Genomic DNA, 23,857 nt, shown 5'->3' with positions numbered 1-23,857 from the left:
GCAATTTACTACTCATCAACAAGTTCTTGTCATTCAGGTCTACTAATGATTTGTTTATCTATTCTACTGCATGTCACATATATTGCAGTCATGCAATTTACTACTCACCAACAGAGAAAATTCATATTACAGCTCATCACATTTTGGCTTCTCCAGGGACAATCTTATGGTGGGAGTACAATAATGCAGCTAATGACAAAGTTCTCTTTCCTCCACATCAAGAAAGCCCTTTCACATCATACACTGTTGAATCCTAAAAAGCTTTCCTGTACAACTAACACCACCATGATTTATTCAACACAAGAAGCTTCAGGAATTGCAGAAGGAATACAAAACATGGTTTCCTTGTCCACTGCATGTTTGTGACAACTAACTTCTTCATCTACACTGTGGCAGATATGTTGGATGATATGCCATAGATGTAATAAGCCCCCTTGATATCTCTTCATCCGCAAAGAATTCGGGACGTGAAAACACAAAGACAAAGGGCTGATCTTCGAATAGGAAAAAGAATGAATCTGCAAGGTCCCAAATGAATTGGCTTATTCGGAAAAGAAAAAAAACCTTTGGTGTCTGATACTGCATGGTTCCAATATTGCTACAATCAAACAGGCAATTCTATTGGCTTTAGAATGAGATGAAAGTAATCCCCAGTGTCTCGTACAAGCATATTAATAATGGCAGGAAAGTTTGCCTTGTCCTCCAAGATTCTTGTACTGCCAATTCCCACTAGAATGTTTACAGAATCCATTTCTTCCTCTCTCTGACAAGGAGGGAGAGAAGCCAAACTAAGTTAATCAGCAGACAGATCTAAGCAACAGGAGTGAGATGGTAACACTGTTGCAGAGGTCGCTGGCGCAGCCATGAGTGTCCTGATCCATGTCGATGTACAGTGAACAATGTGCTGATATCAGACGACATGTCTGGGAATAGCATCTCAGGTTGATGCATTGTTCATCAACATGGAGAAGTATGTTCAGCAGGGGCAGTCAAATTTGCAGACTATGCTAATGAGATCATTAGACTAATATAAAACCATGCCTCTGCAGATAACAGAGTATATTCAGTAATGAGGTCAAGTTTGGTCATCCGACAAAGTTGAATGCTGGTGCAATGTGTTGAAACGAGTCCCAGGTTTCGACCTAGGGACTCTGATATTGGGGTTCCGAGGTTTTAGCTCTGGAATCAGGATCCGACCTACAAGATAAAGGGACAGTGGGGTGTTGAAGCTTAGCATGTCTCTCTTTGACAACCTAGTATATTACAGATATGGAATATATTTATGAGGATGGAAAAAGAGCTCAATGATAGAAAAAGATCGATATAGTGGAATTCTAAACAGTCAGAACAATGAGTTGTATAAAAAAGGAGATCACAAGTATCCTAAAATAGTTGGTATAATTGTACAAACCGGAGATAATTGACTAGCCATAATGGAAAAACCCAACTCTGATCATACGTGTCACAAATGGAGAAGCATAGCCTAGGCACTCGGGCGAGGCGAGGCGAGGCCCGAGCGCCTCGTTAATCTCCCAGGTGACACGCTTCAAACAAGCGCCGCCTGGGTGCTCGCCCGAGCCCAGGCGCTGGGCGCTTCGGGCAAGCGCTTGGGTTAACCAAGGCGACCGAACCAGGATTTTAGGTCTGGTTCGGTCCTGGTTCGGTCTCTGATGGTTAGTCGGTTCAATCGAACCAACTAAAATCGATATAAGTGAGAACCCAACCCTAACCCTCGTTGCTGTCATTGCCGCTCCCGATCCCGATGCTCGCCGCTGTCGCTGCTCGCAAGCGCTTCCGTTGTCGCTGCTCGCAAACGCGGACTCTGTCATCGCTCGCGCCTCCCGCTACTCGCCGCTCTTGCTCTTGCTGCCGCTGCTCGCCGCTGTCACTGCTTACAAACGCTGCCTCTGTTGTCGCTCGTGCCTCCCGCTGCTCGCCGCTCCTGCTCCCGCTCCCACTGCTCGCCGCTGTCACTGTTCGCAAACGCTGCCTCTGTCGCCGCTCACGCCTCCCGCTGCTCGCCGCTGTCGTCGCTCGCCACTATCGCTGTCATCGCTCGCCGCTGCCGCTTCCTCTTTTCTCAGTCAGCAGACTCAACACCCCTTTACACTTCCTTTTAACAATATACGTATACTGTATAATATTAATATTATTAAGTTTATTTAAAATAATTAATTTTTAATATTGTTAATAGATTAATAATATATTATTTTGATTTTAATACTGCTAATTTTTATTTATTTGAAATTATTGCTAGGTTTCTTAATACTGTTAATTTTATATCTTAGATTTTCTTAATTTAATAGCATATTTTTATTTAAAATTTTAAATAATTATATTAATTAATTATATTATATTTTTTATATTTTAGCGCCTTGCTTCGCTCGGGCGAGTGCCTGGCACCTCGAGCGTTTTTGGACCTTGACGCTTAGCGCTTTTTAAATCACTGAGGTAGAATATTGATATGAGTCATATATGAAGAAAATGAATCGGGTCTCGTTGATGACATGTAAGTTATCATATGATAACATTTGATAAACAAGATGATTGTTCAATCCAGCTCTGGGACCAAATTACATACTACCTTGTAGACATATGAATGTGACATGCATTAGGTTTCTGAGAATGGACACGGTTCCTGAAAATATGAAGTCCACTAGAAAGCATACTCCAAGAATACAAGAATGAGGCAGCCCAACTTTGGAACACATCTATGAACTCTTCACAGGTGTGCTAAGCTGACATCTCAGTCTCCTATATGTGGAAGCTGTGATAGTGCTAGAGTTCCCTTAGTTATCAAATCAGATTTGAATTTGTGAAACAATGTGCATTGTGTGTATGTGAATACAGTTTGACAGAAAATACAAGATAAACCTATAACTAATGTATTACATTTGCGATTAGGATTGTCACTAGTGGAAGATCATAAATTGTAGAATTTGGAATTTTAACACTTTGGAAGAGAGATAAATTTATGTTTACATGTCAAAAATGAAACCCTGCTTTTTGATCTGAACTAGTAAGATGCAGTCTTTTGAACATGGCATGATATCAGGATTCAATTACTAGCACAAGCAAACTATGCTCCCAAATTCGTCGGATATAAGAAAAACTCACAAACCATCATGAAATCAAGTCTCAGTAGTCAGTACTGGAAAAAAAAAAAAAAACTTGAAGAATAATTCTTTACATGCAAGAAAACTCGGAACTTCTAGAAATATAACTTATAAGCCACTGGTAAGAGAACAGTGCCCAGAAACTAGTCAAATAATGAGAGAACAAGCAGATTAAGCATCCTGCTAATTTCAAGAGGATTAAACCGAGTAAACTTTCAACAAACCTGATACTGCTGTTGTTATGCACATGGCACACCCACTTCAAACTCTTATCTTTTAACATGTCAGCTAGTCTTTTTTAGTATTCTTGCCTCGTATCCCCCTTCTTGGCGGGTCACCAAGCTGAATGGCATGTAGGTGCCCAGTATCCTGTCCCATATGGAGAAGAATGGCTGTGAGTAATTGTATTTTGTGCCTTGGAGCTGATGATGGATATCATGGTAGGCAGTGTTGTTCTGAAAGATGACGTGGAAGATATTCCCAGGCAGGCAAAGACCACAATGATCATCAACAGTCTTGATTACTGCAAAGCAGAAGAAGAATACAGATGTCCTTGCCGTCATCCCCGAGATCAGAAATGAGATGGCCCCACCAAAGGTGTCCAGAAGTAGGCCCTCCAATGGGTGATTGTAAAGAGCACCTATAGCATAAGGAACAACCAGCCTGTGATGCTGGGAGTGGACATGGCGGTACAAGAATTTGTTCTGGTGCATATACCGATGGATGAAATATTGCCACGTGTCCATTATGAACATCGCCACCAAGATCTGGATCAGTTGGACATGCACAGGCGGTTGGATTAAGCTACCAGCTATGCTTGGCTTAGCAGTAACCTGCAGTATGAGGTTGCAGATAAATAACAATCCATCAGATCATAGTTTTCTGGTGTCATATATGTTATTTTAAGATTATCTCTACATATATGAAAAAAACAAAAGTTGACTGCCACATTATAGCCCTTGCATACAAGAAACTAGATAGTGCATGTCAATGAACGTAGTTATGGATCATATGTTTATGTGACCACAAGTAGTCTCTTATATTGGAACAGGAAACGATGAGTAGACACAAAGTTCCCCACTTGGGTCTTCACCACAATTGTTTAACTTTGTGATGAAGCATTGTAATGCTAACAAACAAGTACCACCAATTATCCTTGTACTTAAATTATAACTAGCACAAATTTGTATATTAGCTGATGTGAGAGAACACTTGAAAGGACTATATTTAGATATAAGGCAGTAAGGCACACACTCGCTTGAGGAAAGCAATCATCTGGGTTTATCACACAGAATAAGATTCACATATATTGCCAATTCAAGAAAGTCTCAACACGTTATATGGTAAGCAGCAACCACACACCACTTCAAAGTATAGCAGGTGGCTGTAGTTTCTAAGATGTTGAGTGAAACATGAAAATTCCAAGCCATTCGCAAGAGTTTTAGATTGCGTAGCTTGCACTTGCAGTTCTCAAGTTAGATTAATATCACATAGTTCTACAAAGATAAGTATTCCTGGATTGAATGGTCTCCGGATCACATCAGTCACAATGTAAGTACTATTCCTAGAAAAGAGGCATGATTATGGGTTCAAAAGGCATTTTTATACCATGTTATGAAATGAACTAATATAAGTGTTTCTTATGTAAAACAATCAACTCCTTTCGGAACCAGTCTTGGAAAATGATAATAAAAGAATGATTACAAAAGTTATTTAACATGAAGTAAAATGAGAAAGAACCCTCAGGAGACTCATAAAAGTAAATGTAAGATCATAGGATAAAATAAAACAGCCAAAGAAAAGACAAACCACCTCAACATAGTGTTCTTTTTTAACCAAAAATCTGTGCGACCCAAGGATGAAGAGCTAGAGGGACAAGTAATTTTCACCTACAAAGTGTAGACCAGCAATAGGCTCTGAGGTCACATCATGAGGGTAGGATCCTATCTAACCAGTTTATTTCATAAAAATCTGACAACATACATTGCTTCTGATGAAATAATTCTACATGCATAATTAACTGACTCCATATTTGATTTATAAACTAACATCTTAAGCAAAAAATTATAGTAATTGGTAAATGGCTGAAACTCCCTAATTTTATAACTTTGAGTATGAGGATTATCGACAAGGACTGAAAAGGGGACTTCAGTAAAATAATTCATCAACTCACTCTTTCCTCAATTAAGAATTGCAGGTACCTCCACCCACCCTCCATGTCCACCAAAAAAAATAAAATTATGTAAAAGGCACCCTTTCAGTTGGACTGAAATGATGACTTCAAAAAATCCTAACAAGCATACCATATATTGCGGCCATAGATCTGCACTGAAGATTTAGCATCAGGTATTCTCCTAACTGGTATTTGTGGACACATAAGAGTACACCTCTTATCATAATGACATTTGGCTACAATACACTGAAGCAATTTCAATTGACTTCCAGTTGACCATAAAGTATTTCCTCTCAGAAGGATTTTGACTAAAAGTTATGCAGCTACTGAAGCCTGCAGGCAATATGTGCCTTGTGGTTTGCAACCAGTAGATTATAAACTTGCACATGCATCAACCATCTTGCATATTTCATAGCAAGTTATGGAAGATGTCAACCCTTGCAATCTATCTCAAGGGACTAAGATATATATAAATTTCAATTTATGTAAAATGTCAAACTTAATAACCATAACATGGAAGGTTCAGATCCAACACAACGCATTTCCACCTTACTGCTAATAACGAGTTAGATTTCTTACCTCTGATAACGAGTCATTACTATGGAAAATGGGACAAGATTACTAAAACAAGCAATCAGAACTGCCACCACTGTTTAAGGGTTTCAGCTACTCACCAAGAACATCAGCCCTGCAACCGTGGCCTGAACCAGCTGCTGAAGCAAAACACCCTTAATCACGGAGGACAGCGGCACCAAATTCTTCTGTTCCTCTTCTTTTCTCGTGTGCAACCGGTACTGGTCCAAAGGGGGCAAGAGCTGATACATCCCTGCGTACAGCCAATAAACCACGATAGGGGCAAGGGTGCCCGTCAACTCATCACTCACGTACCCTTCCCAGAAGACCATCTTCGACGGGGACGCAGCACCACGGAAACAAAGCTTCTCTTTTGGCGCCGAACTCACGATCCCTGCTACTTCAACGTGGAAGACATTCCTCTATTGATCAGCCCGGTTGCAGATATTTTACACAAGATCCGGGCGACAGAGCAAGAGAACACCTTAGGATCGAGGAGGCGATTCAGGGCCGCCGGAGGAAGCAAAGATGGAGTCTTGAGGACAGCGGTCGTCCGGATCCAGCAATCGCGGATAATTCGAGGGAGGTAAACCTGGAAAAGATCGAGACTTGATGATGCGATCGGGGAACCCTAGTCGTCGGGAAGTCAACGGATCTGAAGGAAACCAACAATGGACTTCAGGGACGACACAGCAACGAAAAGGCTATGGCTTTTCTCCTTGGTTGCGGCCGCTGCCGTCCTTCTGTTTCTGTGTGCGTCTCTCTCTATTTGCCTCTGTCTGTGTCCATGTGAGTGCGTCTCTCTCTCTCTCTCTCTGTTTATTGGTGGAGAAATGTAACCCATAATATCATTATTTTTTTAATTATTTTCCATGATATTAGATTATTAATTATTCTGAAATGGTATTCTTCCACGTTCCTCTCAATTCCCAAATGGTGATGCATTCAACAGTACTGGTGACCATTTCATTTGGGACTTCATGTCATACAGACAGAATCTATCTGTACTGGCAACTTTTAGATCACAAATCTAAACTCTAAACTAATGGAGATGTGATTGAGATAGAGACTCAGCCAACAAAAGGTCAGGAAGGAAACAACACAGCAATTCACAATCTGCTAAAACCAAAAGGTGGATGCAATAAATCAGGAGCATCATTCAAGAAACAAATTATTGCTAAGGTGAATCCTCTTTCTTTGACTTTTCTTCCCTTGACATAAACTGATCACAATGTGCCAAAGAAACACCCCAATGAAAGACCACATACAACACAAGTGACACTATACTTCCTGGAAGCACCTAATACAGCAATTATTGATAAGAACTGGTGCCTGCAAGTCTGGAGGAATGGAATCTTACAAAGCCATACAACAGCTAGACACAGATCCTTAATTCTTCCACACTCCAATTCTTTTAACACCGTGTGGAGCGAGTACAACCCAACCAGACAAGATTATAGAGTTTTTGAGACAGACTCAGAGAACCAACCAATAATATAGACAACTTGTTCTACACCACATGCCTCTTCCCGATTAGGCAACTGCGTTTTGAGGGTACCGTGTGTCTAAATGAAGGTCATACCTTCCCACCGCCAATAGCATTCTTCACGTTACCTGCAAGCAAAGACATCAACCCACCGCCGTGCACTCTGCCCTCGGGGATCACCAGCCCAAAGCTCTTGTCCTGGCTCTCTCCTTCCTCTCTGCCCCCACCAATCAACCCAAAGGCATAAGAGGAAGACTGCATAGAGAGGGGAACCAGCACCTGGGGAGGTATAAGATGCTGCTCACTCCCCATGCTGTCCAAGGACTCGATGCAGTCGGACAAGGAGCTCACTCCTGATGAAGAGAGCTCGTTATCTTTGCTGTTCCCTGCTGCTGTAGAAGTTGAGACAATTCCTCGGAAAAGATCTGACCCTATCATGCTCCCAACGTTTCCAACCTCGTGCTCCCTTGGGGAGACCATCAAGCTCCCATGGGCTGCACACAAACCACTCTTTCCCCTCGCAAACTTCTCGCACCCCATAGCCCATGTGCAGCGTTTCCCTCCACCATGAGCTTTGCAGAAGTCCGTGCTTCCCTGAGCACTCTTTCCACATCCCTCAGACGTGCACCGCTTACCACCACCATGCCTCACGCAGCAATCAGTACGACCACGAGCACTCTTGGTACATCCAGGCATGGCACAACGCTTCCCCCCTCCATGAGCTACACAAAAATTAGTACCACCATGAACACTCTTTGGGCACACCCCACCGCCCTCAAAGAGGCACCGCTTGCCTCCGCCATGTCCTTTGCACAAAGGAGTACTTCCTTCAGCCCCTTTATTGCATCCTTCAAAGATGCACCGCTTGCCACCACCATGGGCTTTACAGTACATGGTACTCCCTTGTGCACCTTTGCCGCATCCCTGATACTGGCACCGCCTGCCCCCACCATGGGAGATGCAGCGCCCTGCTTGGCCCTCAGCACTCTTTGTGCAGCCTTCCACTGTGCACCTCTTACCCCCACCATGCCTAATACACAGCCCAGATTTGCCACGCGCCGCTTTGGAGCACCCAGGATGACCACACCGACGACCACCACCATGAGCAATGCAAAAGTCTGTCTTTCCCTCTGCACTCTTAGTACACCCAAGCTGCTGGCAGCGTCTCCCTCCTCCATGGGCTTTGCAGTATGCTGCTCGGCTCTCGGCACCTTTATTGCAGCCAGGCTTCTGGCACCTCTGCCCACCTCCATGAGCAATGCAGAGTCCAGATGACCCCCTTGCACCTTTTGAGCAGCCATTAAACCTGCATTTCTTCGATTGATGGTGATTGGCCCTCTGGTCAGCTGGACTGCCAGTGACTAATGGATCAGTCGTTCCACCCACTGAACCATCTGTTGCTGCAGAGGTCTCAGGACTGAACTGAAACTGATGATTAAGAACATGGTAATGATGACGATGATGGTGGTGGATAGTTGCATCACTTGCAACGTCTAACAGTTTCCCAGCTTCGGTTGGGGTTTTGAAACCACTGACATTCTCCAGTCTTGGAGCAAAAAGAAGAGTCGGCATATAGCCACCCGATTTCCTCTTGGCAGAAGTTGAACCCTCGTCAACAATGGGAACATGCATCCTTTTCTCAGTTGAAGGTGATTCAGTCTGGCAACTATTCTGTATGACAGCTGGGACTGTGTTTGAACTCCCCCTTGACAGTCCAAGTTCTAACATCCCAAAATCAGCTCCAGAAACACTCCAGCTAAATGAAGTGGCAGATTCTTTCGGTTTAGTAAGCATGGTTGGGTTGTAATCAGCAGAATAGAAGTTTGGAGTTGGACCCAGTCCAAGGACAAGGCGGCAGCCATCATCATGAGTACGGAGATCAGAATTGTTCTGAAGATTCACAGGCCTTCCAGATTCACATAATTCATAGCCTAGGCTGTCCATGCGTAATGTTGTGTCGCTCAAGTTGTTGGTCTGGCCATAAGTTGAAACCTGACCAGCATGTGTAACCGAAGTGCTGTCCAAATGTTCTCTTTGATACAACAAGAGATCAGTCATGTCAAGATTCATACTCTCTGACAAGGTGCACAGGAAATGGATGTGAATGAATTAGGAAGAAGTTTGCAGGCAGAGGATATCAGTTCAGTCTTATTGAAGGAGCCTTATAAGAGATTCTATGTAGATAAAATGGAAATAAGCATGGAATCTTAATTCATGACTACCACCACTGACAAAGCCAGACGTATCAGCACGATCCATTTTTTCTGGGGAGACAATTTAGAAGAATATGTAATCAAATAGTTACTGGATTTAAAGACTTGACGATGTTCAGTGGATAAAATCAAATAAAAAATGACTTTCACTGGCTGCCCACTGGAGGTTGCAATATCTTCAAACCTTATTTAACCTGCAACAAAAAGAGACAGATCCAGAAAAGCATTCTCAAAAAGAATATATTGCTAGTTTTCAGCAATTAGCTAACTCTATTAGTTTGTAATAATATAAACCAAAGTCAAACTAACAAGCATGCATGACATAGCAAAGCATTAAAAAGCATGCCACCTAATATGAGGTATGCAACCAACGCAGTCAACAATTCAGATATCTCTTCAAGAAATTTGAGAAGCTTCGTAAAGAAAAACATGGTGAGGAAGATGTGTACATGGTCAAACATCACTGTCACGTCCAGTTTTGCAAGATCAGATTATTTGACTATGCAATTCAGATGACAAAGGAAAAAAATATTATGCAAATAAAAGACAAGACTTCAGCCATAGATCAATTCTCATGAATTCACGGATGCTAATCCTGATTAAATAATACGTTCTAGGAGTCTTATATAACCCACCAAGAAACTGCAAAGTACTAATTCAAAGGCTATACCCGACACCATTGGTTGTGCACCATCTCACTTTATATGTTCTCAACACAAACCAAATAGACTCCAAATCCAGATGACAAGTAATCTCACAAATCAAAAAACCCTTACAAATGTATTTATCAATCCGTAAATACAGGTAAATATTCCATGGGAAAGTGGATGTAGCTAAAGTTACTAATTCAAACTAATCTGCCTAAAAGTGAAATGATGCTTTGTCATATAGATCAAATTACACCTAAAGATATGGCTCCACAATAAGCACGCGTCTCATGTAAGTACTTCGAACTCTAAAATCCTACTTAAGCTAAATGTAAAGGTAGAGAGACCAGAATCAAATTACAAAAAGACACGACCATGGGCAAACATCAGATGTTACCTTTTAGAGGACAACATCACTAAGACAAACGCATTTGTATTTTTCAAAAAGAGTGATCAAGAAGTGGTCTTGTTCTAAGTTTAAGAGCTAAAACTTCAAATTATAGAGAACATATTCCAGAAACAGGATCTGGAACATCTTGAGAGTCACGAGAGGCCACGTCTCACATCTCTCAAGATCTACACGTTCACAGATCCACCTCTGTTAGGAGAAGCCAGGACTAGCTTCAACATGTACTTTATAACACCAAGCCCGAAGCCTTCAACCATAAACCCGCTCATAATATAAACAAGAAGGACGGCAAAAGCCTACCTTGCTTGAAAGAAACCAAAATTCTCGGCACACCCAGAAGGACTAGATCTACAAAAACAAATTAAAGAAAGATCCGGAATTCGACCTTCCGAACGAGAAACCAACGGTCGAAAAGCAGAAATCAGTCACCCAGACACCAAACACTTAAAATTATAGAACAAAACGCCACACACAAGAAAACGGAGAAAACAACTCAGAGACGCCACCTAGAACAAAATCCGGCCTCAAGTCACAAGCTTTCGTCAACCACACAAGAAACTCAAGAAGAAAAAGGGCAAGAACCCACCAAGACTTGGTAATCAAACACAGAGGAACAAGAAAAAGGCGAAGAGCACACATACCAGACCATAAGGAGATCCAAACGCTCGAGGGCAAATTGAGATGGGGCTACGGGCAAGACGCAAACTCACGTTCGAGTGGGAGCGGAAAGGAGATTGCTTTTGGAGGAGCAGGCGCGAGCGAGAGAGATAGGGAGGCGATACCGTGGTGGTTATTATTACTATGTATTATATTTAGGGTTCGGGCGGACTCGACGGCGGGCGCGGAAGCCGCGCAAACGCCGTTATCTTCGTGTGGACCGAGACGCGACGCGCCGTTTGGTCGGGGCGGCGGCTCGGGTGCTTGCGGGCCCCATCAAAAAGAGTCCCGACGTGGACGTCCTTTTCTCTCTTTTTTTTTTCTTCCGAATAATAATAATAATAATTAAAATAAAAGAGAGTAACTTTTGGAAGACAACGATAGCTGTCGACCAATGATTGGCCAGTAGTAATTGCACATAAATGTAGACATACGTACACGCCATTTCGGGTGACGGAGAAGGAGGCTGTGAAGGATCCAGCAATCCGAGCCACGGAGCAGTAGAGACGAGCATTCCAAGCCGATTGGCCCCCAGATGTTATGCGACCGAGTTGATATTTGTTAGGGAAGGAAGGGGTCGCTGTTGCGACCTTTTTCCTGGAAAGAGACGGCGACTCGACCTCCGATGGCGATGGCAGCAAAAGACAAGCCCCCCTTCGGGCCACCCCACCCCTGCTTGGACCATGCGTCGTCCGACCCTGCAGCCCACCTCCTTAATGGCCATCGAGTGAAGCCAAATCAATCACTGTGAGAGACGAGCGTTCTGATGCCAGGTGAAGGACCACCCGGTGTCCGTACCAGAAGCCATGGCCCTTGACTTGCTTGGGTAGGTGGCTCGGCTTCCGGCGGCGTCGCCAACGGCGTCTCCTTTCTTCCCGTCGCCCGCGCGCTGCGTCCGACCACGTGTCCGTAGTTGACTCGAGGTTCCATCCACGTGTCGATGCCTAAGTCGGCTCCATTCCCCGGATCGCCGCTCCTTCGACGGGCGACGCGTAGCGAGGACGCGTTTCGCGCTCCCGTTGGCCTCCGACTTCGCGCGCGTGCGAGACCATATCGCCCGTTGGTTTGGTCCGCACGGAGGCAACGACGGTGGATCCGACCCGCCGCGTATAACGTTACACACTATTCCCACACTGGTTACCCGCCCGATTACCTGACACGCCATTGGAGCGCATAGCGGCCCCCAGCTTTCTCAACGTAAGAAAGCGTTTGTATTGGAGAGAAGAAGGCTGCAGAAGAGGCCAAAGCTGGGCGCTAATAAACAATGCACATAACCAAGCTTGAAGCCCATAATTAGAGGCTACATAACCTCGTGGAAATAAACAATGAGAGGCACCAAATGCAAGGAATTAAATACTGGAGAGAGGGGGGCCATCATGTCCTCTTCCTCCAGAGCAGGGGAACTGTTTGCCTTAGTTCATCCAGCCAATGAAGATCTTGGGAGTATTATAAAGGCCAGGGTGGATAACAGTTATTAGGGTGATTACAGGCTAAGAGTTTGCTAAGCAGCAGGCAATGACACAACAAAGACAGGTAGCAATGGTCTTCTTAATCATCATTTGGTATCTAACTCGGAACACTGTCCTCCCCTTTTCCTTCTCCTTTCAGTAAGGGTGCAAACTCTCACTGTGTCTTTACCTTTATTTCCCTTTTACAGAGACAAAGGGCATGCTTTTCTCTGGTGCAACTCAGAACACATAATATGTAAAGGAAAATACCTCCTAAGACTGAATTCTCCCTCAGAAAAGGAACTTTTCTTGCAAACCCACCCTCGTGTAGTTCTTGCAAACTTTTCTGATGTGTTCCCCTCGTTCTACGAACCCACACAACCTGATTACTAAACCTTTGTGAGTGATCGAGAAGACAGGTTCCAAGCAATGTTTGACGATGAAGCGGAGATGAACAATTGGCAGGGATGAAGAGAGCAGCTGTTGATCCACATTTCCGAACTCTCATTTCTTCCTTTCATTATGAGGGGATTTAGAGAACCGGATTCTGTGATGCGCTTTGTCGACCACTTGGAGAACAATTGACTACTAAAAGCAGCAGCAAGTAGAGCAGCACCCAACAGCGGATGTCGGTCACCATTAACCCGGAGATCTTAAAATACTCGGTAGGATTCCAAGCCTTCGCTTGTTCTTTACCACCCTACATGTGGCAGTGGTAACAACGTCAAGTTAAATTCCGGTCTCAGAGCCATGTTATTCCCACATCGAATGATTGAAACCAATACAAAAGGCTGATGGCGACTTGTGAGACGTTCTTGGCTTCAAGCGCAGCAGCTTTCTGTAGACTTCTGTGTACGAGTTGTTGGTTGGTCCCTGTTGTCGAGCCGGTCCATGGTGATTTCAGCGTGGGTAGGGAAGATTTCTGATTGAGGGTGGTGGTGGTGGTATGATCAAAAGAGAAAGGAGGAAGGACAGTAACCGATGGAGTGACGAGTTCCCATGAACGAAGCATTACGTAATGATAACATTGCCGAAATGTTCCAACAATTCCAGATCTGCAACGAGGGTTACAACCATCTGATGAAGAAGATAACGTGACATCAGCATCTTGCTGCAGAAAATGTAACGGAGGGGACATCAACTCCGTATATGTACACCCATACATATACACCATGCACAAATCTACGTACAAAATACGTCTATGTACTCCACTTCCACACTGTTCTGCATGGCCTACCCATGCATGCAGCTCATGCGATGTGCGTTGTACAGCAGCCGGAAAAGCCTCCACCTCCACCTGCTCCCTCCTGACACCTGCATGAGTAGAAGCAAGCGAAACGAGACCACGAGAGAAGATGCATGGTGAGTCTCCCGTCCTCCCTGCACGGTGCACTCAAGAGCGGTGCCGATGGTGTAGGTGCCGCCGCCGTGTCTCGAAACCAACTCTCTAAGGAGTACAAGGGAATACCAGAAGACATCTCTGTCGATCTTTGCACGCTTTGGCGTGTGCAGTAGCGTCTCCCCGGAAGGCCATGCATGGCTGGCACGTGGGGAGGAAACGCCTCCACAAACGTGTGTGCTTATAATGCTTGGACGTAGATACGTGCATGCAGTGTATTCAATAGCCTGTGTTCTCCAAAAGCAAACACTAACCCTCTTGGAAGATCCATTTGTCTAAGCCAAGGCATATTTGTGTGTGTGTGTGTGTGTGAGAGAGAGAGAGAGAGAGAGATTTCTCCTCCCCTAACCCAAGTAAACTTCTTGTGATAGAGACCGAAGTATTCTCCAGCCTCACTATATTCTCATTCCAAGGGACAACTATACCAAAGAGATCGCGTTAGGTGTGCTTGCCGAGGTGTTCGTGTTGTGTAGTGCTTGTTTCCTTCGACCTCATGGCATTTCTTCCACAGATTAGGTGACCTTCACCTGTCATGCCTATTCACTAAGCTCAACTCAAATTTACTCATACACCCCTAACACATTCAAACTACGTCTAGTATATATAAACCTTCCTGGATTCAACACAGAGAAATACATTCATGAGAACAGGAAGTGAACGACATCGCTTGGGTGTGCATTCATATGTTTCCACTGGTTTGTGCAGGGATTGGAACACTCGCCTGACTGCGAGTAATCCATCACCATGTCCACGCAAAGGTTGACTGGATGTCAGCTATTACATATGTATGTGAGTGTGAATTGGATGGACGAATGCTGTTGACTCTTATATTCTATTCACGTACATATATGTATATGTCTGCAAATGACAAAGACATGTAAGGGAAAGCACAGGGTACATAGGTCATTGAACATGGTCCCGGTACATGGTTGTAGTAGGTTATAGCGCGGCGTTGAAAGACCACATCCGAGGCAGAGACGCATAAAGGAAGAAGATAAGGGTTTTCATGAGAGAGAGAAAGGAAGGCAAGAGAGATCCAGCATGTCCGAAGGATCTCCTGCGACAGTATCCTTTAGCTTTGGCAATCATCCCTGCTCTTTGTTGCTCTACATCGTGGGAGCCTGTGCTCGCTGCCTGGGCTGCTCAGTTTCCTACGGTGGTGGTGCTCAGGATCCTTCCACGGGAGATCAAGCTAATGACATGGACCCCACTGTAATCTCTCTCTCTCTCTGTGACTCGCTGTAGTTCGTGTTGACTTTGTCTGTTCTTCATGTGATCAGCTGTGTCTTAGTGATGTATTATCTGAGATCTAACGCAGGCAGATGGATCTGGGGTCGAGACCAAGGCAGCGAGGAGGCCCAGGAGGCCACCACCGAGCGAAGGGCGAGGAGGTCAGATCAACTGAGCGAGCACATGTTACCCTCCTTTGGCATCAGTGCATGAAGGAATAGTTCAGAGTTGGTCGCAGTAAATTACTATGCAGCTATCAACGTTCTCTCAGTCCAAACACTTAATACTTCTGTAGATCTCTCTCCAAGTTCTTGTTATGTGCCTATTTGTCTGTGAGTTGATACTGTCCGAGTTCTTCTTTTCATTACTTCTAAACCACCATGTCATCAAGCCGAGCTCGAGATATACAAGAAGGAATGTTCAGTTCTCCTTTCCTTAGGTAGTTTCTGCGTACTTGTTTCATGTTCCATTCGATCTGTAGAAAGGGTCACACCAAAGCTTTCTCTGCGCCTACATGAACTCCTTTATCTCGTGCTTTTCACCTGTGTTTGACATGCAAAGATCCATTAGGTTCTACAGGGCTCTCTCGATGATCCAACTCTTCTCCTTGTACTGTAAAGAGAGAGGTATATATAAGACACACCTCACACCTGCTTCATTCAAGGCAACATTTGGTTTCAACTCCGTGCAGATAAACTGTCATGCAGCAGAAAATTTACTGAGATTTTCTCTTCATTTCCTGGTCCAGTAGGTGGTGGCATTGATGAAAAGAAAGGTCGTGATTTGTGTCAACATGCAATGTGTTCATGGGTCCCGAGAATCTTCGTAGCATTAGACGACAAGTCACAGCTCCAAAAATGGTCTCGATTCTAACACTATAAGGGTGCTAATTATGTCTTTGCAATACTCTTAAGAAACAATATATGTTGATTGGAAGGTAAAAGCAAAAACATCAGCTTGATTGCTGCATATGATATATCATATAATTGAAATTGTTTAGCCATTTCATCAATCAGTCCAAGAACAAGTAGTTTCGATGAGTCAACCTAGCAACTTACTGGTCAATGACAAGTGTCTAGCATTACAATGGTTCTATATATCTTTTTTTTGTATATTATTTATTGGATAGTTGAGCATATGGCAGAGATTTGCAGCTTTCATGTTGAAAAGTAGTAAGGAAGGACCACTTGAGAGCGATATTGCCACAAGCCTTTCTTGATGATTATGAATCACCTAACATGTTTTCTTTTTCTATCACATTTCACATCATCTTTTTGGATCATATGACCATCTGCCTCTGAATGTATATATAAAATTAACCTTAGTTAGAATTTTCGATCATGATTTGATGCATGAACTTTCTTCTGCAACTTTCAATTAAATTTTTCTGGACACTTACAAAGTTTAAGACCAATGCAATCTTAACTTGAGGTCACATCATCATCATAGATACACCTGACTATACCATTAGGTGGTCATCAAGGTATAATGATCCGTAGACTGCAACAAGAGCCAATTTGCAACACAGCTTGGTAAGGCTTAATTAAGTTAACCTTGAAGGTTTCATAAATATCAAGTTGATATACAGAGAAAATAATGGGAATAAAATTATTAAAAAGATTAATTTCCAATCATTTCAGTGAGTCAACCATCATCATTCAAACTTCAAAAATATATGACATTGTTTGATGTATTCGGGTGAGAAGCAACATGTTGCAAAGGACCAATATGGTATGATATTATACCGTACCGATATTTCGAGCTTGGCTCAATATGATATGATATCTTATACTGAATGATAGACATAATTTAGGTGTAAAATCCTCTGAATTAATCAATAGTATCTAATTATATACTTAATTTAGGTGTACCGTGTGATACACCTATTAGATACTTAATAGTATCTAATTTTAAAATAATTAATATTAAACACACTATTCATAATGTTAAAGATCTTAATTACTCTCTAATAAAAAAAAAAAAACATACCTTTTGATTAAAAAGTTCTTTCTCTTAATCTTCTCAAATTAGCTTTCATTCAATTCATAAATCGTTGTTTTGTAAAGTTTAGCAAAGCACAAATGTGAAAAAAAAAAAAAGAGTTTGAAATAGTTTAAAAGAGTATGAGAATGAAATTGAGTAAAATATGGGAGAAGAAGGATTTAAAAACATATGAGAAAGGGCTTCAACGGTCAATTTGACAGTTGGAGCACTGTTACAAAGCTGTAATGATCGATTTCGACTATTACCGAGGTGTGTCAGGCAGTAATGGCAAAAATTTCGATCGTTACCGCCCAATATAATCCCGTATCGTTCGATACGATACGTTTTTAAGTATTCCGCTCGGTAACGAGCGATCCGCGTATCAGTAACCTGTCGAACCGGTACGTATCACTCATACCGAACGGTATCATTCGAAACTATATACCCTAGTAAGGATTACAACAATCAAATTTAAATAGTATTTCTAACAAATAACTCACTTACCCAAGAAACAACCTAACTTGGACTTGTAGATTATCCCTAATTTAGTTTGGTTGACCATCGAAACACCCACCTAATCCCCTCACCATGTTCAGTTTCTTATAGAAGAAGTCAATGGTAATGACATGTTCCCTCTATGTGTCAATCAGTATCAATCCACATTTATTGTGTAAAAAAAGGGATATCAGCCAACTTCATTAGCCACATATATGTACGAATGTTCCACTCAACTTCTACACATACAAGAAAAAGGAACTATGGGGTTTATGCTCTTACAAGTCCCTTCTTTCTCACTCATACAACATTTTAGTCTTGTGGCCACCTCAGCAAGTGCCATTTCTTGTTGTTCAGCTGTTGCTTCAGTCACCCACCACACACTATTTTATTAGAAGAACCTATAGCCACTTTGTTGTGCTCTGATAGATCTTCAACTAAATGTTCTTTATCTTTACCATCGCTTTGGAGTTTTCATGCACTCGGTAACTCTGATTGTGTTATTTCATGTGGAAGATTCCATTATTTGTGGTCACCTGTGTTGCCAATTATGTGGAAGTTCAAACAAATCCTTTGAGCCTTTCCTTTTCCTGAAGATTACCCCCAATGATGAAGGATGACAGTCAAACAAAACCATTTCTTGGCTTGGCTGTTCTTTTGGTACTATATCGAGGCAATCTAAAAGAATCTGAGACTCTTATCCTTTAGTGATGTGCAGCAATGTTAAGGTGTGGCCTCACCGGTCCAAATTCTAGGATTGAGCAGAAACCAAGCTGTGACTGGAATTGCTTGTGATGCTTGCTATAGTGACAACCCTGAAGCTTCATCTTGACCATTTCACCTGGAGACGATGGAAGACTGTCGTCTCAGGATGAGCACGAGAAGTGCTATGAAGAGCCCACCTGATTCGGAAAGACAACATTTGTTTCAGTTCCCTATACGCTGACTTGTGATCTGAACTCACGAAGTTTCCTTTCTCATTAATGATATTAATCACCTCATCACGAGTCAACGCCGAGTCTTCCTGAGATGATAAGATCCAAACTGAAACAAAGAGAGAAGATTGGGTGCAGTCATCCTGTGATATATTTCGAACACAATAATAAAAGAGAGATTTTTCTGTAATATTTATTCCATCACATTTTTCTTTTCCTTGAGTTATTATTTTACATCATAAAAAAATAATATTTTATATTTATAAAAAATTAAACAATAAATCCACATGTTATTTTAGAGCAAAAAGAAAAAAAAAATCTTTCAGAGAGATGAAAGTGTTGCTGAAATAAATCTCCAATTACCGTTGAGAGAAAAGTTAACGTTGTGGGAAACGTGTCCCCGACCAAGAGAAGCCTAAAGATCCGCTGCCGACACGTGGCAGGCCCAGCATCCACCTAATGAGCCGTCAAATCTTCCCCCCTTTTCCTTTCCCTTTTTTCCTTTAGGAAAGATTGATTTCCCTCGAAAATATAAAAATATATTTTAAATATTTTTCAAAAAAGTATTTTTATTTTATTTCAAATAGTATTTTGTTAAAAATTTCGCTCATTTGTAATCAATTTTTAATAATTTTATTATTAAAAAAATATAAAATATTATTACAAATATCATAAATAATATCATACTTAATTTAATTAAGGTTAATAATATTTTATTATATAAAATTACTGTAACATATTAAATCACTGTGATAGGTAAAAGATTTTAAGGAATAATTAAAATATTTTTAAATTAAAAAAGTGTTCTAGAAAATGTGAAAAGTTGCGGCTAATAAGGAAAGCAAGAAAGATCTGACACCGGTAAATCTACTCGACCCACACTAAGGGAAAGGAACGCCACACGCTTCTTCTCCGCCCTTAAATCCCACCGACCGCTTCGGCATCCTCGGAATCTTCTCCTGCCTTTCTTCCTTCCTCTGCTTCCCCCTCCGGCCTTCCTCCCCCATTCTTTTCTTTTCCCTTCCGCGGATCTTTCTCTGATTCCTCTTGACTGAAGCTGTCAAAACGCCCAACAAGTCCTGTCTCCAATAATTCCTGCTGCAACCACCATGTGCGTCGACAAGAACCAGGTTGAGGAGGGTGAGAGTTGTGAAGGATTGGAGTTCTCCGAGAACCAGACCGAGAGGAGCCCTGATTCCGAAAATCCCTGTGTAAGATCTCCAAGTGCTTGCCTTTCTTGGCTTTTTTCTCGGTCAGAGATGGTAGATCATTGGCTGTCTAGGATAGATTACTCCATGTGAGTCTATGTTTTGGTGGTGATCTGGTTGTTCGATTGGATTCTAGATTGTGGACGATCTTGTTTCTTTGGAAGTTTTGAACTTTGATGAACATAAATCTGTCGAAATCGTCTTTAGATGGCTTTTCTTGTCTGGTAAATGCATCTTGATCACCATGGTGGGTTGTGCCGTTATTTTTTGGCTGGTGGCTTGTTGTCTTTGGGGTTGATGGTGTTCCATGGCTGTACTAAAGGAGAGATGATTGTGTGTTCTGCTCCACTCCTCTGTGATGAAAGGTTAGACTATTAGGTAGTAGTGTTTCATATGCCCATATGAAATCTAAACTCCATGATGATTGTGTGGCAAGCAAAATTCTGGGTTAAGTATCTGATTAGTTCTGTAAACAAATTTGGGTTTGCGTTGTTCTTTTCCATGACTCTGCAACATTGGCAGACAAAAGTTTAAATGGATCTGTTGCTCAAGCCTTTTATTCTTCTCGAGGTTTCCTGCTTTTCCTGCTTTTAGTTATTTACTAGAATTTCATGAAAGGGCTGCCTGTTTGATGAAAGCCATCAGCTATTAGGATGAGCATCCAATACTAATCTGACTCTTGGATCTTGGCAGAGAATCTTGATCTGCAGGTGGTTTCTGCTGAGACTGATTCTAAGGCTGCTTCCTTCTTTTTCCCTTTTCTAAATGATGAGTTGAAGAGAAATCTGATGAGTACTTAATGTCAAAGGAATGGAAATGAGACGAGAATAACAAGAAATGCCCATATTTGCTTGACAAAATGTATTATTAATTTTTTGCTGAACCACATACTTCACGACGTAGTCAACATGTGCTTGCTGTTTCTTTTCTTTTCCTTCTTAATTTATGCTACTTATTCTATTTTCTACTTTGTATTTAGTTTTGTTATTTTCTAGAATTCTATTATTTCTTATGCATTCAGAAGGTTTTACAGGTTCTAAGAAAACAATATGTTAAGGTTTGTCAACACAAAGATAGATGATTACCACTTTCTGATCAGATTTCCGTGGCATGCACTACTAATGATTTTTCTTCTTTGCTGATTATGGCTTGCCCATGCTAATATGTTGGCAGATGGAGAGAATATGCGAGAATTCAACCACCGTGAACAGCGGGCTAAAAGAGTCTGTGGATTTTGTCCCAGTCATCCGATCAGGAGAGTGGTCTGATATTGGCGGTCGTGATCGCATGGAAGATACTCATGTGTGCATATCCGATCTAGCTAAGAAGTTTGGATATCATTCTACCGATGAGAGTGTCATTTCTTTCTATGGAGTAAGTCCTTGCTAATCACATTTATTTTCTTTCTTATGCATGTACTATGCAAATACAGAATAGGAATGGTAAACCAAATGTTTTTGAGGCAAACGATGTGGAGCTTGCTATTGCCCATAAATAAGGGTTCAATTATGTTTGAGGAAGAAGTTCATATTATAATAAGTCAGAGTTTTCTTCATAGTTCGACGATGCCTACGGACTTGAAAGTTGAATTATAATGCAGGAAAAGTATCTAAACAGTGCTCTGATACCGATAGGATCTAGGGAAAGCGGTGGAAGGTGCTTCGAGTCAGATGACAACGATGCTGGAATTAATGCATTGGCATGAACCATATCGACTATGTATAGGTCGCCAAAAAATTTTGAGAGACTGATGCCATCTTTGAATGGATTTTAATGATTGGGTTCTAAAGCTTGATTTTAATTTACATGATTATTCAAAATAAAAATTGTTATGCTCATGTAACTGAAAAGAAACTTAAGCCAAATAAATATTGGCAGGAAATTACAATTATGATAAACGTTGATGCTCCTTTCTTTTGCTTATTACAACACAATTTCCATGAAGATGCTATTTATTTTGGCACCATCCTTCATCTTTCTGAGTTTTAGGTTTTTGATGGACATGGAGGACAAGGTGCTGCACATTTTGTCCGTGATAATTTACCTAGGGTCATTGTGGAAGATGCTGATTTCCCTCTTGAGCTCGAGAAGGTAGTCACAAGGTCATTTAAGCGAACCGACACTCAATTTGCAAGGACATGTGATCTTGAATCCTCACTGTCTTCTGGCACCACTGCACTCACTGCGATGATATTTGGGAGGTGTGTTTCCTAATCACTGAATTGGATTTACAAATGTTGATGGATTTGACCGAGAGATTCAGTTTTATCGCTTTTGTATGCTTGAATTTGTTGCATTGTTTAGAAGTGCATTTGCAGTAACTCGGACATACTGTTTTATATTAGTTCTTTGAATGTCCTATAAACCTATTTCTTCCCTTATAAGTAGAATAATACATAATAAGGTCCTTTTTACATCATTAGAACAAATTTGCCTTATAAGATAAGGTGAGGAAAATATCGCTTAATATGATTCACATGTTAAAAGAAATGATGAGTTCTGCACCAACAAAGGGAACCTGGTATTGTTCCGAGAATCTTGGGCTCTGAAACCACTTAGTATTCTTTTCTGTTTCTTATGCATTTATGGTCTCGCTTTTTATCTCAGAGCTCTTTTCTCATCCTATCCTATTGTTTTTCATCAATTCTCTCTGGTATATTTGATTGTTACGTTTTAGCTTTTATTGCCATTGTTGTTATACTTATTTGTGCAGATGACTGTTCATCACAGATCTCTATTAGTTGCTAATGCTGGGGACTGCCGAGCAGTGCTTTCCCGGCTCGGGACGGCAGTGGAGATGTCCAAGGATCACAGGCCTTGCTGCATCAACGAACAGACACGTGTGAAATCTCTTGGCGGCAGCATCAACTATGGCTACTTGAACGACCAGCTCGAGGTTACCCGAGCTCTAGGTGATTGGCATCTCCAAGGCATGAAAGAGATTGGTGAGCCAGGTGGACCGTTGAGTGCCGAACCGGAGCTCAAGATGGTGACCTTAACAAAAGAAGACGAGTTCTTGATCATATGCAGCGACGGGATATGGGAGGTTTTCACGAGTCAGAATGCGGTCGACTTTGCACGCAGGCAGCTCCGGGAACACAACGACGTGAAACTGTGCTGCAAAGAGCTGGTCCAGGAGGCATTACGGCGAGGTGCCACGGACAATCTGACTGCTGTGATGGTATGCTTCCATTTGGAGTTGCCTTCAAAGACAAAGATTCAGAGGACAAGAGTGCACAGAAGCATCTCTGCAGAAGGGCTGCACTATCTCAGAAGCATTTTAGAAGGTTAATCCATGACGGTATTGGCCTTCGCATTCTGAGTCTCAGGCTGTGTTCGTATGTTGGTAATATAGTTTATATTAATGGTAAAATTAGTTCTTAAAAGAGTTTGCAAATGAGAGGAAGAACAACTTTATCGTTATACCAAGTCTCATCGTTGTCGTAGAAATATGCCGAAGGAATTAATGATACTTGAAGTTGCATGAATGTAAAGTGTCTGTAATCAATTACCATATGCAAGAATGAGGACAAGGGTAAAGGACTGACACCTCAATAGCTCATGTCAATTACACGTTCTGCTGCTTCTGCTCAGTCTTCTCCTTGGACAATAATTTTTGCTCCTTTTTCTTCCTTTATGATGGTTTCTGCTAGTGATGTGTTTGAAGATGATTCAGCTGTGGCGCAGACGATTTCGACAGTGAATAGTTAGTCATATGAAAATGTCACATTTATTCTAATAATAATAGTAATAATTTACAGCTGATTGAGAGTGGCAGAGTGTCTACTGGAGAATCCAATCACTGAGAACACTCCTTTTTTCCTTTCTGATATCTAAACCAACATTTTGTAAACAGGTATTTCAGACATCCATCATAAGGCCATT

At 41.9% G+C, this 23,857-nt stretch overlaps 3 protein-coding genes and 1 long non-coding RNA gene across 6 annotated transcripts; 2 read left to right on the top strand and 2 right to left on the bottom strand.

Moving 5' to 3' along the window:
• Positions 1–73: 73 nt before the first annotated feature.
• LOC135679292 (very-long-chain aldehyde decarbonylase GL1-9-like) lies at positions 74–6,669 on the bottom strand. 3 transcript variants are annotated; one of them, XR_010515202.1, is made up of 3 exons: positions 5,964–6,669; positions 3,341–3,949; positions 74–518 (listed from the first exon to the last, which is right to left on the bottom strand). XR_010515202.1 is itself a non-coding variant. In XM_065192833.1 (3 exons), exons 2-3 carry the CDS (start codon positions 6,192–6,194, stop codon positions 3,401–3,403), a joined length of 780 nt encoding a protein of 259 aa, XP_065048905.1. In that variant the 5' UTR covers positions 6,195–6,262; positions 6,347–6,669; the 3' UTR covers positions 3,210–3,400. The 3 variants fall into 3 exon arrangements, 2 of the variants coding, with proteins under 2 accessions (XP_065048905.1, XP_065048903.1); XM_065192833.1 differs by lacking the exon at positions 74–518 and having other exon boundaries at positions 3,210–3,949; positions 5,964–6,262; positions 6,347–6,669; XM_065192831.1 differs by lacking the exon at positions 74–518 and having other exon boundaries at positions 3,210–3,949; positions 5,964–6,256; positions 6,347–6,669.
• Positions 6,670–7,033: 364 nt separating this feature from the next.
• Positions 7,034–11,414, bottom strand: LOC135679290 (uncharacterized). Its single transcript, XM_065192829.1, has 2 exons — positions 11,259–11,414; positions 7,034–9,755 (listed from the first exon to the last, which is right to left on the bottom strand). Exon 2 carries the CDS (start codon positions 9,416–9,418, stop codon positions 7,439–7,441), a length of 1,980 nt encoding a protein of 659 aa, XP_065048901.1. The 5' UTR covers positions 9,419–9,755; positions 11,259–11,414; the 3' UTR covers positions 7,034–7,438.
• Positions 11,415–14,801: 3,387 nt separating this feature from the next.
• On the top strand, positions 14,802–15,864 carry LOC108953369 (uncharacterized). Its single transcript, XR_001979034.2, has 2 exons — positions 14,802–15,333; positions 15,440–15,864. It is a non-coding gene; the product is annotated as an uncharacterized LOC108953369 (long non-coding RNA).
• Positions 15,865–19,654: 3,790 nt separating this feature from the next.
• Positions 19,655–23,565, top strand: LOC135679288 (probable protein phosphatase 2C 27). Its single transcript, XM_065192827.1, has 4 exons — positions 19,655–19,975; positions 21,146–21,346; positions 21,962–22,173; positions 22,703–23,565. The coding sequence occupies exons 1-4, from the start codon at positions 19,874–19,876 to the stop codon at positions 23,262–23,264; spliced, it is 1,077 nt and encodes a 358-aa protein (XP_065048899.1). The 5' UTR covers positions 19,655–19,873; the 3' UTR covers positions 23,265–23,565.
• The last annotated feature ends 292 nt before the right edge of the window (positions 23,566–23,857 follow it).

This window comes from Musa acuminata, chromosome BXJ1-7, assembly GCF_036884655.1.
Source record: "Musa acuminata AAA Group cultivar baxijiao chromosome BXJ1-7, Cavendish_Baxijiao_AAA, whole genome shotgun sequence".
NCBI classification, from domain to species: Eukaryota; Viridiplantae; Streptophyta; class Magnoliopsida; order Zingiberales; family Musaceae; genus Musa; species Musa acuminata.
The sequence above is the reverse complement of the archived record's forward strand: the minus strand, read 5'-3'. Positions and strand labels throughout refer to the sequence as shown.

Coding starts and splice junctions, on each gene's coding strand:
- LOC135679292 (XM_065192833.1), bottom strand. CDS start 6,194: ATGGTCTTCTGGGAAGGGTACGTGAGTGATGAGTTGACGGGCACCCTT. Junction 3,950..5,963: donor TTGCAGGGCTGATGTTCTTG/GTGAGTAGCTGA, acceptor CTCATACTGCAG/GTTACTGCTAAGCCAAGCAT.
- LOC135679290 (XM_065192829.1), bottom strand. CDS start 9,418: ATGAATCTTGACATGACTGATCTCTTGTTGTATCAAAGAGAACATTTG.
- LOC135679288 (XM_065192827.1), top strand. CDS start 19,874: ATGTGCGTCGACAAGAACCAGGTTGAGGAGGGTGAGAGTTGTGAAGGA. Junction 19,976..21,145: donor CTGATTCCGAAAATCCCTGT/GTAAGATCTCCA, acceptor ATATGTTGGCAG/ATGGAGAGAATATGCGAGAA. Junction 22,174..22,702: donor ACTGCGATGATATTTGGGAG/GTGTGTTTCCTA, acceptor TGTTCATCACAG/ATCTCTATTAGTTGCTAATG.